The 16352-nt window shown below is 41.3% G+C and overlaps 1 protein-coding gene and 1 pseudogene across 4 annotated transcripts in view; one reads left to right on the forward strand and one right to left on the reverse strand.

Moving 5' to 3' along the window:
- The window catches only part of Zfp790l3 (zinc finger protein 790 like 3), a 23745-nt gene extending 15549 nt beyond the window's left edge, over positions 1-8196 (reverse strand). For 3 of the 4 annotated variants that reach the window (XR_015625043.1, XR_015625044.1, XM_087559588.1), the window contains exons 1-2: positions 8091-8196; positions 3809-3935 (exon numbers count right to left, since the gene is read on the reverse strand). Coding sequence is in view for 1 of the 4 variants with exons in the window: in XM_087559588.1 (XP_087415714.1) it covers positions 3809-3935; positions 8091-8093 (130 nt within the window). In the remaining 3 variants the exon portion in view is untranslated. The remainder of the gene's footprint in view (positions 1-3808; positions 3936-8090) is intronic. The other variant, XR_015625045.1, reaches the window with a different exon arrangement.
- Positions 8197-9396: 1200 nt separating this feature from the next.
- On the forward strand, positions 9397-10124 carry Srsf7-ps6 (serine and arginine rich splicing factor 7, pseudogene 6; annotated as a pseudogene).
- Positions 10125-16352: the final 6228 nt, after the last annotated feature.

Consider the following 16352-nt stretch of genomic DNA (forward strand, 5'->3'; position numbering starts at 1 on the left):
CACATTTATGGATTACTAACAAGGAATCTGATTGGACACATTTATGGATTACTAACAAGGAATCTGATTGGACACATTTATGGATTACTAACAAGGAATCTGATTGGACACATTTATGGATTACTAACAAGGAATCCGATTGGACACATTTATGGATTACTAACAAGGAATCCGATTGGACACATTTATGGATTACTAACAAGGAATCCGATTGGACACATTTATGGATTACTAACAAGGAATCTGATTGGACACATTTATGGATTACTAACAAGGAATCCGATTGGACACATTTATGGATTACTAACAAGGAATCTGATTGGACACATTTATGGATTACTAACAGGGAATCTGATTGGACACATTTATGGATAACTAACAAGGAATCTGATTGGACACATTGGCAGGGACCACTGACACAGGCATGACAGTGTGTACTGCAATTATTAGGGTGCCCACTGCACAGGTGAGAATCCTTGGGTGCTCGTGACTATCTCCCAAGGAGAAGGCGTTAGAGCATTTATGCTTGAGGGTCTTCAAATCCTTGACTATATTCTCACTCAGACTTGATATGACAATGAATAAAACTGTGGAGCTTGTCTCTGCTTCTAGACACTTTCATGGAGAAGCATGGAGTTGGGATGTCAGGCCCTCTGCTACGATTTGATAATTCTATTCAGACTAATCTGCGGAAATTAGCAAGCACATTTCATCCACTTGAAGTGAGAACATAAAGTTAAACTTCAATAATAAAAAATTTTCATTTGTCCTTTATTTTAAAGTCATACCTTTTACGGCTTGTGCCATTACCTTATTTGGTACTGAATGGACCTGTGCAATCACACCGCAATGATTACAGCATCATCTAAACATGCTGTACACTTCATACCTGTGTCAATGCCAATGTGTCTTTAAATGATGCTTTTGAAAGTTTATGTATTCTCAGAGCAAGACCAGCAGTCTGGGTGCCAGTGAGGCTGTCAAGACCATGGCAGGACTCACCTGTGCTGATGCTAGTACTGAGGCTGGCTGAAAGGATATTAAGAACTCATGGATGGTGGGATGGATAACTGTTGTGGCCCTGAGAATCATCGCATTAACTGCTATGGCTACTGCTGCTATCAGGAATTGCCTTCAGCAGCAACACCATTTGGTCAATGTTGCCATGGCAAGGGCCATACATTTCCAGTAAACCTTTTGGCTCAATTCCCAAGTCCACCTGAGAGCAGTTATGTCATATTCCAAATAAAAGGCAGATAGCTTCTGCCCTCTTTTTCTTTCTCTTCTTTCTTTCATCCCTTCCCTTTGTCTCATTCTCCCATTAAATCTCTCCACATGGAACCGTGTTGGTTTATTCGGGTGCCGGCCGATATTTAAACAACAACAGCTACCGCACTTGGAGTTCCACTTCATAAAGAAGTTCAAACTAATGCTGGCATATGCATTCTTATGCACCTCAATTCAGCAAAGCAAGATGAACAGGGAAACAGCTGATGAAATACGTAAACTGAGACAAGCTGTAAAACTCATTGGAGAGCAATTAGAATCATTGAGAGAGCAAATGAAATTGAAATATGATTGGACTGATATTACTGTATTATGCCTTTAAGATTGAATGATAACAAATATGACTGGGAAAAAGTTAAAATGCATTTGTAGGATCATTTTAATTCTTCTCAAATGTTTTATGATTTGCAGCAAGAAACTGCAGAAATGTCTTCCAAGGAGCTGCCTAAAATAACAGGGATGGAAGCTATAGAATGTCTAACCAACGCTGTCGCTTCCTTTGGTCCTAGGAATCATTTTGATAAGTTTCTTCCCTTCGTGATTTTTATACTGCTCTATAGTGATAACTTTACGGATTTTTGAAATGTAGGCCGATTTATTTGCATAAAACGGTTACACAACTAGATACAAAAAAGGCCATATTTACTGCACAACTATTTAATTCTCCAATAATAATTATATCCCTAACAACTTTGCTTAAAAACAAAAAGGAGGACGGCTTAGTCATATGTATGGAAAAGTCTTTGGATTTGGCTTTAAGTGAAATGTTTCAGCGAGGCCTTCGGGTCAATCCACAGAGGCTGAGAAATTGTTTTGAGACTGTTTGGATGTTGAAGAAATGTTCTCTCTCTAGAGAATTTGCTATTGGTGCTACATGAGAACTTACAGGGCACCAATCTTGTTCTTCACGTATTCCTGGCAAACCTCGAGTCCTAACTATTATGGCTAGCCATGGTCAAAATGGACTGAGATTTATGTAGATCACCTGCTCTCATGAGCAGCAAGGGCAAGATAATTTTGGTAGCTAGAACTTTTCCCAGCCCCAATTACCCTTTTATGATGTTTGAATAAAGTAACTGGAGTAAGCTAGCTGGGTGTCAGTCTTCCCTCAGCTGAATCCCTCTGCTCCATAGAAAAATGAAGGCTTAGCATATTGGTGAACTTCTCTCTCGTCCACATGACCCATGAACAACATCGATCAACAGCTTTGAACACATTGGTACAGAAAACAATTTCCTAAACAGAATACCAATAGCTCAGGCTCTAAGATCAAGAATTGATAAATGGAACCTCATGAAATGGAAAAGCTTCTGTAAGGCAAAGGACACTGTCAAAAGAACAAAATGGCAGCCTACAGATTGGGAAAAGATCATCTCTCACCCTACATCCAACATAGGGCTAATATCCAAAGTTTACACTGAACTCAAGAAGTTAGACACCAACAAACCAAACAACCCAATTAAAAAATGGGGAACAGAGCTACACAGAGAACTCTCAAGAGAGGAACCTCAAATGGTGGAGATGCACTTAAGGAAATGTTCAATATCTTTAGTCATGAGGGAAATGCAAATCAAAACGACCCTGAGATTCCATACACGAGTCAGAATGGCGAAGATCAAGAGCTCAAGCGACAGCACATGCAAGGATGTGGAGCCTCCATTGCTGGTGGAAGTGAAAACCTGTATAACCTCTCTAGAAATCAATCTGACAATATCTCAGAAAATTGAGAAAGTTCTATCTGAGGACCCAGCTATACCACTCCTGGGCATATACTCAAAAGATGCCCCAACATATACCAAGGACACATGGTCCACTATGTTCATAGCAGCTCTATTCATAAAAGCCAGAAACTGGAAACATCCCAGATGTCCCTCAATGTGGAGAGCTCTTGGGGCTGCTTCTAGGAATTTGATGAGGATATTTGACATTGGGCTAGGACAAGGAAGCAGGCTCAAGAAAATACAGCCAAGGAATGTGTTCCTTATATCTTGATCATCTTGATGAGGCCCTAGAAGCAGTGACCTCGGGACCTGTGTTTATGCTTTGTTCCTTCACTACTTTGTTTATGCCTTAGGACTGGCCTCATTCTTTGTATGTACTCAGAATGATATAAAAGCAGACTGAGAGAAATTAAACCCACTTCAGCTGCAGCATAAGCTGGGGTCCATATTATAATATTGTCTTTTCTTTTTTAATCCTCACTTCCTCCCTTGCAACCCTGTTGACTGAGCTGGCTTAGTCACCTCAACCAAAGAATGGATGCAGAAAATATGATGGTTCATTTACACAGTGGAATACTATGCAGCTATTAGAAACAAGGACATCACGATATTTTTCCTTCAGGTAAATGAATGGAACATTATCCTGTGCAAATTTTAGTGGCGTACCTAAGAACCATGTCTGATATTCACCACGTTCTTCCTTTATCAAAATGTAAACCACAGGAGTACACCAAAAAAAAAAAAAAAAAAAAAGAAGCTTGTTCCCTTGTTTAGAGAGTGAAGGAAACTCACATTCTTACCTATAGCAGTGAGGTTCCAGTAGGTCTCCAGCATCACATCTTTGTAGAGACTCTTTTGGAAAGGATCCAGCAAAGCCCACTCTTCATGGGTGAAGTTCACGTGCACATCCTCACAGGTCACTGCAGCCTAAAACGCCCCATAGAAGTACATAATAGAAATGGTGAGACTACACTGCACATGTACACTTCACTGAGAATCTACTTATGGACTTCTGCATGCGTCACAGACTTTTTCCATATGACAGAATTCAAAATGCAGTCAGTGTGATCTTAGAAGGAAACAGAAAAGGAGGACCACACCTCTTTGAATTCCATAGGACACTGCCAGAGAAATGACAACTAACAAGTAATACGGAGAGACGCTAAAACTAATCAACCCTATTGATTATACATTAGCAAAACTGTATCAAAAAAAAAAATCCCTATCTTCAAAAAGGGGTGGACCTTTTAATAGAAGGTCTCAGGAGGAAGACACAAGTGATTCCAGCCAGAACTGGTCTATGCACTGATTTCCATGACTGCCAGAGCTAAATAGTGATACACCGTCTCAAGAAAACAAACCAAAAAATACAGAAAGTACTTAGGGGCTCTTTCAAAATTCCTCCAAAGAGTTAAACATTCACTCCAGTCCAATACTCGTCTATCAAAACTTATAGTGCCCCAATTTTAACTGTAAAAGAATATGATTCTCCTTTATATGAATGCATTTTTATTAATTTACTGAACTGACATATCAAATTTGCAAAAATGTTAGGGAATAAATGTTGATCTAAAATCAAAGCCAAAGAGCATGGACAACAAAGATGGGTGAACAGAAGAGTACATGTTGCTTTTGAAGAAGACTTGGATCAATACCCAACACTCGCTTTGAGGTTCCCAGCCATTCATAACTCCAGATCAAGAGAATCTAAGGCTCTCCTTGACTTCAGTGAGCACCAGACAAATAGATGGCCTGTGCTACTTACACGCGTGTGTGTAGGAGTGTGTGCGCGCACACATACGCACACATGCATACACACGCATGTGCTCCTGCATGTGCATGTGTCCTGTCCCAGTGGCAAACAGCACCCTCTGCCGCAGTTCCAAAGTGAAGATGTGAGTTAAGTCCAGCACAAGAGGAACCGCTTGACAGGTACAAAACCTACTCCATCAGCCAAAATATCAAATGAAAACATAATCTACAAAATCCGCTTATTGAGAAGAAGCAGCTGCTTCTGTTTTATACTGCACTTTTCAGGGATGGGGTCTGGAATGGTGGAGATGGTGTGGGTGCACGAGAAGGAAACATGGGGCTCAGTTTGAACCAAATGAAGATGTAAAAGACGACGAAGTGTGCAAGGGAATAAGCACTGAAAGCCTTCCCCAGAGACTAACTTCCTCCAGAAAGGATCCTCCTCCTCAAGGTTCCGTAAGCACTCCAGTGAAAGCCACAACCATGAGACAAATGCTCACATACACCATCCACCTGGACGAGTTTTCATTCAACCCACCACATTTCAACACAGGCCATGACATGCTCCTGGGCAGAGCCCATCCCAGACATATTTTGCATTAACAAAACATATTTAGTCCACTTCAAAGATCTTCACATTGTAAAACAGTTCCAACACTGTTCCAATGGCCAAAGTTTCTTCAGAAACTAAAGGCAAGATCTTTTTGTAAAAACAAAAATCAAATTATATGTTCCCAACATACAATGACTTAGAATACATATGTCCTTTCCAATAAAGTAAGAATGAATTAGACTAAGGCAAGACTGAAATGTACACAGTATCTTTCCACTAATCCATCCCGACAAAGGATAATAGATGGAAAACTCCAATACAAGAAGGGAAGCTATACCCTAGAAAAAGCAAGAGAGTAATCTTTCAACTAAGGCATAAGAAGAGAGTCACAAAAATATAACAACAAAAAGAAAATAGGAAACATCAGGACATACTGTCTAATGGAGACCAGCAGGCAGAACTAACTGAAACTTAACCTGTAATCAGCTACTGCCTTCTGTTTCCTCCTGCAGTTTACCCAGTAAACTATTCCTTCTATTCTAGTTTCAAGAAAGAAACACACAAATCTCTATCTTGTTACTGATATGACCAGCCCACTACATGATTCAAATTAGTATTTTTAGAACGGTGTGGTGCTAGAAACCTTTAATCCAAGAAATGAGGAGGTTGTTTCAGAAAGGCAGCAAGGCCTTGGTGGCTGAAGAAGGCAACCTGAATCAACATAAGAGAGCTTGTTGTAAAATATTTTTCTGAATTTTTGCCTGAAGGTGAAGCTGTTCCAAATTAATGTGCCTTCCCAAAGAAAATGACACCACGCACTTATTGAGCTTAGTAAATAAAAAATCTCGCTATAATGATGTCTCCAGCTTTAGCTAACAGATTTTGCAAAAACTTCTGTAACTACACACTGCAGGCTTATACATTCCACATATGCTGTCAACCTGCTTAATGGTGCTCACTGCCTCTAGTAATTCCAATAAGAATGGTGCCCACAGGCTCATAGATTTAAATGCTGGTCATTAGGGAGGTGCTCCTTGACAAGGGCTAGGACCTTTGTTGCTGTGGAGTTTGTGTGCCCTTCTTGGAAGAAGCCTGTCACTGGGCTGGGCTATGGAGTTCCAAATGCTCAGGCCAAACTCACAGGCTCTACCTGTGGCTGATGATCTGGATTAAAACTCTCAACTACTGCTCCAGCATCTCATCTGACAACGTCCCAAATACTCCCTACTGTGACATTAGGGGACCAAACCTCTGAAACTATAAGCAAGCCCTAATTAAATGATTTCCTTCAATAAGAGATGCTATGATCATGGTGCCTCTTCACAAAAATAGAACTTTACTGATCTCACTGCTTGCTAAGATTGCTTTCTTATGCAACCCAAGACCACCTGCCCACAACAGCACCAAACACATTGGGATGGGGAATATTATATCAATCATTAATCAGGAGAATACTCTATACATTTGCCCACAGGCCAGTTTGTCTAGCTTGTTCCAAGCTAACCAAACCTGACCAGCATACCTACAGAGTCATCTCCTATAAGACCCAAAGACAGATTCCTAAGCAAACCTACATTCTTTTAATTCTCAGTTTTCATCTCGTGCACATGCATGCACATGTGTAAATTTTTGAAAATCTGTCAAGTTTAAGACAGGAGAGATGGCTCAGCAGATAAAGCCACTTACTGCTCTTGCAGAAGACCTGGGTTTGGTTCAGAACACATTTGTGCTGGCACAAAATTATCCTTAGATTCTGTTGCAGAACATAGAAATATGTATTAATACAGAGAAATACATAAAAGTATGACAAACATGTAGTCAAAACTATATAACTTTCTAATTAAAAGAATCAAGGAACTTGGTCAACGGAGAAAGATTCAATAATTTTGAACAAGGAGCCTCAATATTACTTCAGTGCAAATTTAGATATATATTCAAAAGAGTCCAATTTAAAAAAAAATCTAACGACTTCTTGGCAGTTCTGGTGCACAACCTTAATCTCAGCACTCAGGAGGCAGAGGCAGGTGTAGCTCTCAGCCTGCAATACAAATAAAGTTTCAGGACAGCCAGGAATATAGAAAAACCCTGTCTCGAAAACCAAAAAGTCTAACGATTTCTGCGAAGAACAACAGAAAACCGATGACAAAAGGTCATCATGAACAGAAACATGAACAACACAAGACTGAACAGACAGCACAGTGACACCATCTAACTTCAAAACTCCCCTACACCTGCAATAAAGACTGTGCTGCTGAGAAAGAATAGAGATCAGCAGAACATGAGAGAGCACTCAGAACAAAATCATAATTAATATTGGGTCAATGACAGGGGACCACAGTGAGGCTGGCCTTCCTGGCACGCGTGACTGGACCCCCGTGGCATCTACATGCGACTGTGTTAATAAGGCAGACTTTACACCTGCGCAGAGTTAACTGCAGACGGATCCTACACGTCAATGTCAAGGGCCAGGGGAAGAACTTCTAGAAGACACCAGACAAACTAGAGCTCCGCCAGTCAGCACTGTCTCCCCTGACAATAAAGGCCGCGCGTGCCCGAGCTCTGCAGCAAGCCCAGAACGGTTTCCAAGCACAGCTCCCGCTTCCCACGCTGTGCGCCCAGGAGAACTAAGTCAATGAGAGGTTTGATTCGGGACCAAACCTCCTGAACAAACGGAGTAACACAGGGCACTGCGTGTCGCCGCCGGTTCCCGCACCCCGGGTCAACCCCACACGGGCTCCCGCGGATCCTCCACACATGGGGACGGCGGCCCCGCTCACCATAGCGCGGATTCTGACCTCATCCACGCTCTTCTCACAGCTGTGGGAAGCAGGGTCCCAGCACAGAGCACGGACCGAGGAGAGACTTCCTCAGTCAACCAGAGGCAAGGCAGACCGGAAGTTCCCGCCTCTATTCCGACTGATGTTCCGCCTCGAGGCCCTGATTAGCGAGTGAGGCTTGAGTGACAGGAGCAGCTCCCTTAGAGACAGAGTGCTGTGAAGGAACACAGCACAGCCCTACATTCCACCCCAGGCACAGAGTGGAGACTGGCATTGCATAACTTTCACCTGGACTGCAAAGTCAACCCTGCACTTAGTAGTGAAGGCTAGAAGTTTTAAGGTTGCTCCCCCCCAGACAAAAGTTTAGAGCAGAAGAAAGAAAATGGTCGGGCCCTGGAACTGCATTTTCCAGGAACTAGCTGACCACAGAATGAGTAATTACACCAGCAGGTTAGGCAACTCTCTCCCAGGAACTAGCTGACCATAAAGTTAGATTAAAACCTTAAAGAACAATCTTGAGAAACAGGAAGCTTCTCCTTGTGATTTTTCACTGGTATTCCCAAATTTTCCAATGATGCCATCCCTACCCCCTTGAGTTGTGGCTTCTTCTTTAAATACCCCTTCTCCCAGCTACTGGGGTGGAACTGCTCTAGCACTGCCTGGGATACAAGTCTCGACCCCAGTTCACTGGTTCCTCTCGATAAACCTCTTGTAATTACAGCATTGACAGTCTCTCCTGAGTTCCTGAGGGGTCTCTTCATCCCAAGACTTAACTGAGGGTCTCCCCTCTCTGGGGGGTCTTTCAGTAGCAACTTCTCCTTCATATAGACAAAGGGTCTCCAGTATATGCAGATCATTAAACAATGTGTAGGGATTAATCCTCCTGCCTCACAACTGAAAGAAAGCCCATTCCATTCAACTCAAATTTAAACCACCAAATGGATATTCACCAGGCACCAGCAATTTCAATAAGGCACACCATACACTGCAAACACCTCTCTCAGCTGCACATCGTTGAGCAAACAGCAACACTTCCCCAGCCTTCTGTGGTGACACTGATAATGTGACCCGTTTGTGAAGTAAAGACAGGGCATCAGTAATTCAAACCAGCTTGGTCTATGGCAACGATTCTGGCCAGGAAGTTATCAGTATGAGATGATGATGGCTCCTGCCAGACAAGTTCATTAAGACGTGCAGGTCTGGGTAGTGCCTCCGGGATCGCTGGCAGATGAGATTGTGCAGCAGCTTCCGTGCTACTTGCACTGCGAGCATTACAAGTTAGAGCTGAGTACACAGGTCGGCCATCATGTCAGGTTATGGGTGGTATGGAGGATAAACCAAGGTATATGTTGGAAACCTGGGAACTGGCGCTGGTAAAGGAGAGTTAGAAAGGGCACTCAGTTACTATGGGTCCTTAAGAACTGTATGGATTGCCAGAAATCCTCCAGGATTTGCCTTTGTGGAATTTGAAGACCCTAGAGATGCAGAGGATTTAGTGAGAGGGTTGGATGGGAAAGTGATTTGTGGTTCTGGAGTGAGGGTTGAATTATCAACAGTCATGCCTCGGAGATCTCGTTTTGATAGGCCACCTGCCCATCGTCCCTTTAATCCTAATGATAGATGCTATGAGTGTGGTGAAAAGGGACATTATGCTTATGACTGTCATCGCTATAGCCCACAAAGAAGAAGCAGGTCACGATCTAGGTCACATTCCCAATCCAGGGAAGGCGATACTCTCGCTCACGCACCAGAAGAGGCGGAAGGAGGTCAAGATCAGAATCTCCTAGACGATCAAGAACCTTGTCTCTTTGTAGATCAAGAGCAGCTTCACTCAGAAGATCTAGGGCTGGTTCTATAACAGGATCCAGGTATTTCCAATCCCGTCCAAGGTCGAGATCAAAATACAGGTCTATTTCGCTACCAAGAAGCAGCCGATCAAAATCCAGATCTCCATCTCCTAAAAGAAGTCGTTCCCCAGCAGGAAGTCCACACAGAAGTACAAGTCCAGAAAGAATGGACTGAAGTTCTCAAGTTCACCCGTTAGGGAACTGTTATTTTGTTTACATTATTATAAGGGAATTGTTGGGTCTGTAAAGTGTAACCTAGGAAGGTTCATCAACCATCAAATCAAAATGGATCTGGATTATTCCTCTGTAAAATTCACAGCAGTAAATAATGTTTTTGATGAATGTATTAACATCTTATGGTCTGGAAATGTAGATTTTTATTCAACACATTTAAATAAAATGTTTCTAACTAGAAAAAAAAAAGAAGTGCAGGTCTGACACAATGTTTGCAGAGGAGAATCAGACAAAATCCGCAGAAACCAATTCAGCAATGCTGACAAGAATACAGGATGCCTCAGACTGAACACAGGTGGCCTTGGGACTGATAACCAAAGGCCAAAGAGCTAGGTTCCCTTGAGTCCTTCAAGACCTCCTCAAGCACCAAAACAGACCTTGCCAAGTTGGCCCTTGGGCAAGCACCTCTGAGAAAGTCTTGGATTGGCTCCCAGAAATAAATGGCAGGAGATAGGTGTTAAATCATTAAAGTTGTTTTCTATGTGGTCATATTAGAAGTAACTTCAGGGTGGCCAAGAAAGGGGCCAGCACTGCCATTTTAGTGTCTGGAAAAGGAACATTTTACTCGTCATCTCGAGGCTATGTTCCTGCCCTAAGCAGAGGCTCCATTGGTTTTTCTTCTAAGGAAGGTGGTGGCTGTATCATTTCCCCTTTGCCTTGGACCTCACCTCAGTCTTACTCATTTGGAAAGTCTAGGAAGAATTGCTGTATCAGATATGAGGAAGGAAGGGAAAAGAGGCCCTGCTCCAGCCCATTAAACTCCTACCAGAAACAAGTGGATCTTTGAGGAAACTAAGGTTTTATTGGGTAGGGAGGTAAAAAATATTTGAATTTCTCAATACAAAAACAATATTAATAGTACTTGATGGAAAATACTCATATTTTATGTTTTAACATATATTCTTTCTTGTTTTCTTTAAACACTGTTTTCTTTAAGCTCATTTAAGATGTCAGCACTATGTCCTGTGTTGAATCAAGGAAGTACATGAGGGGGTAGTACCTATTTAGTGCTAGTCGATTCAATAATCCTTGATCTTGGCCAGTTCTCCTTGGAATGTCAGGCCAGAGATTCTGTTCTGTGGGGCATGGGGATTTTCCTCCAAACAAGCTATCACTACAACTTTTAACTTCCCTCCTTCCCACAGCTCCTAGAATCACTTAGCTCAAAGATCAGAGCTCTGAAAACCCTTTTGGGATCATTGAGCTCTGGTAATGATGAAACTGTTCAGGCTGTTAGCTTTTTTTCTCCTTTCTTTATCTTTGGAAGCTGCTTACACTTTGTACATACTCAGGTAATAATTATTCCTTTTCAGGTGTCTGATGGGGTTGAACATTAGACAATTATAGTCTCCCGCATACCGCTAAAGTGTTTAGGATTTAAGAAAAAGTATAAGGTCTATGCAAGTTATAGTAAAGAATTATAAACAAGGAATTTAAACTCACCAAGAGAATAGATTAAAGAACCAATATAGACTATATATCCAAAGTTTCCAAACAGAAAGCCTTTTATTAACTAAAGGGGGAAATGTAGACATGATGCTTTTGTGCCCTGTGGGAAGATTTTGTATCATTTGTATTATTATTTGTCATTTAAATCTTTGAATTATCCAAGTGCTGACTTCTCTGGCCCCAAATCTGATCTCAATCCTTATTCTAAGTATCTCCTGTCTCATTGTTGCATAAGTATCACTCACCATTTATTCTCTGACTTTTGAGTAAAAGCCTACCAGCCAATTACTGAGCAGGGGAGAGAATAGGTCAGGATTTCATCCCAGCCAGGGGAGGGGGAGAGAGAGAGAAAGAGAAAGTGGAGATTACCCAGGGGGAGAGAGTCCAGAAGAGACGTTGAGAATGAGATAAAATGCAAGTGTGTTGGGATTTGGACTGTTAAGTAGCCACATTAGTAGAGAAGATTAAAACAGAATCATAACTACTCAGTTATTTTGCCATTAAAGCTTCTTAAATAAATATGTTAATCGAGTCTCAATTATTGAGGAACTGGCTGAGTTACAAAACAAAACTACAATACACTTATTAAAAATCCATTAACGTAAACTCTCATCCTTTGTTTCTTACATGACTGACTCACAATTTTATTTAAAACAAAAAGCTTTCTAGATGTTTTTATTCAGGAAACATCCAGCCATCTTAGTCTATCTAAGACCATTTCCATATTTCAGTTTTCCTAGTATTTTCTTCCATTTGCTAGCATTTTTTTAAATTTATGTACTTATTTTACCTCTGAAACCTTGTCCCCTGGTCTCTCCCTCACACAATCCCTCTCCTTCTCCTCTGAGAGGGTGACCCCCCCTCCCCAATCCCTGCATTCTGACACATCTCTACAGGGTTAGACTCCTTTCCCACTGAGGGAAGACAGGTAGCCTAGATAGGCAAATGAATTCCACAAACAGGCAACAGGTTCAGGGACAGAACCTGCTCCAGCTGTGAGGGTACCACAGGATGACTGACCTGATGTGTGAGTTTATTTCTGGGTCTTTAATTCGATTCCACTGATCAACCTGTCTGTTTCTATACCTATACCATGCAATTTTTACCACTATAGTTCTGTAGTACAGCTTGAGATCAGGGGTGTTCATCCCTCCAGGAGTCCTTTTATTGTTCAGGATTGTTTTAGCATTCCAATTTTTTTGTTTGTTTTTTTCACATGAAGTTGGGAATTTCTCTCTCAAGGTCTATAAAGAATTGTGTTCAAATTTTGGTGCGAATTGCATTGAATGTGTAGATTGATTTTGGTAAGACGGACATTTTCACTATGTTAATCCTACCAATCCATGAGAATGGGAGATCTTTCCATCTTCTGAGATCTTTCTTCATTTCCTTCTTCAAGAACTTGAATGCAGGTGTTTTGTTTGCTTTGTTAGAGTTACACAAATATATTTTATGTTATTCGTGGCTATTGTGAAGGGTGTTGTTTCTATACTTTCTTTCTCAGTCCATTTATCATTTGTAGAGAGGAGGGCCTCTGATTTCTGTACATTAATTTTGTGTCCAACTATGTTGCTGAAGGTGTTTATCAGTTGTAGGAGTTATCTTGTGGAATTTAGGGGGTCACTTACATATGCTATCACATTATCTGAGAATATCAAGAAATTCTGTCCCTTCCTCTCTCTGATTTATACACTTTTTATATCACTGTTAGTTATTTTATTGCTCTACCTAGAACTTCACGTACTATATCGAATAATGGGCAGTCTTGTCTTGCCTCTAATTTTAGTGGAATTGCTTTAAGTTTCTCTCCATTTAATACTGGTTTGTTAGATATTGTTCTTATTATGTTTTATGCACCTTGTATCACTGACCTTTCAAAGAATTTTAGCATGAAGGGCTGTAGTATCTTGTCAAAGGCCTCTTCAGCATCTAATGAAATGACCATAAGACTTTTTCTTTGTTTATTTATAGGGTGGATTACATGGATGGATTTTCCGATATAGAACCATCCCTGCATCCCTGGGATGAAGCCTACTTGATCATGAAAAATGATGTCTTCTCGTACTCAGTTTGCGACGATTTTATTGAGTATTTTTGCATTGATATTCATAAGAGAAATTGGTCTGAAATTCTTTTTCTTTGTGGAGTATTTGTGTGGTTTAGGTATCAGGGTAACTCTGCTTTCACAGAGTAAGTTTGGCAGTGTTCCTTCTATTCCTGTTCTGTGAAATATTTTGAGGAGCAACGGTATTAGCCATTCTTTGAAAGTTTGGCTGCACTAAAACCATGAGACCTTCTTCTTATTGCCCTGAGGCATAGAAAGAATAACAAATTTAGCAGATGATCCACTTGTTTGATGTCTGGAGAGATACTTGTATTCTCCTCCTTTTCATTGGAAACCAAGGGGAAGAAAAAGGATGTTTGGTGTCTCCATGTTTAAAGATGTGACTCTGAAATACTTTTAACCTCAGTGAATTCTCCTTGTGTTTTTGTCTACCTGATTTTAGCCTGTCTGTGCTTGAACTTCATGCAGTCAAACTTCTGGGATGCCTATATAGAACTTCACATTCCAAAGAGACAAGGAAGGTTTTAATGGCTGTGCGTTAGAGAATGTTGGCTACTTTGAAAGATAAATTTCAAATAGTCCCTTTGATCATTTCCTTAATGCCGGGTAGTGGTGGTGAACACATTTAATCCAGGCACAGCAGAGACAGAGGCAGGAGAATTTCTGCGAGCTTGTTTATGTCCAAGCAACTAAAAAAGGGAACATGAGAGCACAGTTCCCCAGGGCATGCTGGGGCAGAAACAAGAATGGTCATCACTAAGTGAAGAGATGAGTGTTGAGTGTCTTAGGGAAAAACAGGCATGGAGATTACCAGTGGCATGCCAGGGTGTGAGGAGAAGCATTAAGACTCAGTGTCTGAATACTGAATGTACCCTGTATCTGAAGTCTCCAGCTGTCAGAGGTGCTCACTAGCAGCAGCATGTCTAGCACCCAGCAATCTATTATTTTGGTTCTCTTGGGATGTGTGCTCACATCGATTGCCTTGCGTTAGTCATGTTCCCAATAATCTTTGGAAGAGAGACTTTCTACAGCAAAATAATGTCAGCAACAAGCAGAAGATATAGGAAGGGAGCCTTAGGGACAGATGGAGGGACAATTCTGTACTGCAAATAGCATGAATGAAGGCCCTGGAAAGAATGTAGAATGTTGGAAGGCCAATGAGGATTCTGAGTGTCAGGAGCAAAGGGACAGTGGGGCAGAGAGAGAGAGAGAGAGAGAGAGAGAGAGAGAGAGAGAGAGAGAGAGAGTTAGTAAGGTAGGTAGTAGGTCATCCCAGGGAACTGCTTCTTCACACACAGACCACAGGTCCTGCAGCCTCCTCACTTCTCTTCTTCTGCAGGAGATCTTCTCTGGCACAGAATCTCTGCACAAGCATCCCTATCATCTTGTGCACTCCCCAGCAGGGAATAACACATGAGGTGGTGTTTCTAGAGCTGCCCATTCTTGAATGTGATGTAGAAACCCATTAGACCATAGGCTACCCCTATCTCTTATTGTACTGGTGTGCTGGTCAGAGCCTGGATCTTTCTTCTTGCGGTGCCTTGCTCTTCATGATTGGACATCAAGTTATTTGCATAAAAAATAGAACACTGGGACATGCCAGGATACATCAGGGAATACAACATTGGACTCTCAGCCTTGGGCTTTTCACAATACGTATGCTTTTCCCTGTAAAACAGCTCCTGATCCTTTATAAGTTATTTACATAATGCCTGCTCAGTCTCCTGAATCCTGGAATTTTGTTACATGTATGGTTTGTTTCATGGAATCCAGGTGGGACAAGGTTTCCAGTCTTTCTTTTCAACTGGCTGTTCTTGTCTGTTCTGCGACAGCGTCTGAACTCAGGTAACCCTGGTTGACCTCAAACTCAGCAGTATAACTGAGAATGTGCTCAAATTCCTGAGCCTCTCGCTGCTGCTTCCTGAGTGCTGGATAATAGGAGTGAACCACTATACCTGGTTCTTACCATACTGAATATGGAAGCCAGGGCTCTAAGTATCCTAGGCAAGCAGCCTACAAACTAAACTTCAGCCTCAGCCCCTGGATTCTCTCATATCTTAATCTTGTTGCCTCTCACTGCACATCCCTCTGTTTCTCACACAATTTTACAACACCATACTTGTCAAAAAAGACATTAAAATGGACTCTGGGATCCATTTTAAAAATACAGAAATTATAATGTATAAAAGTGGTCCTCCCTCTGGCTATTAATCTGTTGCTTTTAAGGAGATAGAAACTGAGTACCTTGGCTTACTTATGTAATTTTATCACTTAGAATTATGAGGCAGAAGGATTCTATGAATTCTAGCACAGTTAGGTATATTACAAATTTGGGACAGTTTATAATACTGTGAGATATCCTGTATGAAAATATATGTAAAAAAAAGAGTATATCCTTCCTAAATTGTAAACAAATAATTCATTTAAATATGGTACTTTGGTGTTTGTGTATGAAAATAATTAGTCCTGACAGAAGAGTAGTTTTGTCATTACAAAACACATGGATAAGAACTTGATATTTTTACATCTGAAAAAATGCATTGGTGTATTTGTTTACTGTGTGTGTGTGAGAGAGAGAGAGAGAGAGAGAGGGAGAAAGAGAGAGAGAGAGAGAGAGAGAGAGAGAGAGAACACTAATGCTGCAGGGTAGGAAATGCCTATTCCATA

Source organism: Rattus norvegicus, chromosome 7 (assembly GCF_021556685.1).
Source record: "Rattus norvegicus strain SHRSP/BbbUtx chromosome 7, alternate assembly SHRSP_T2T, whole genome shotgun sequence".
Lineage (NCBI taxonomy): Eukaryota > Metazoa > Chordata > Mammalia > Rodentia > Muridae > Rattus > Rattus norvegicus.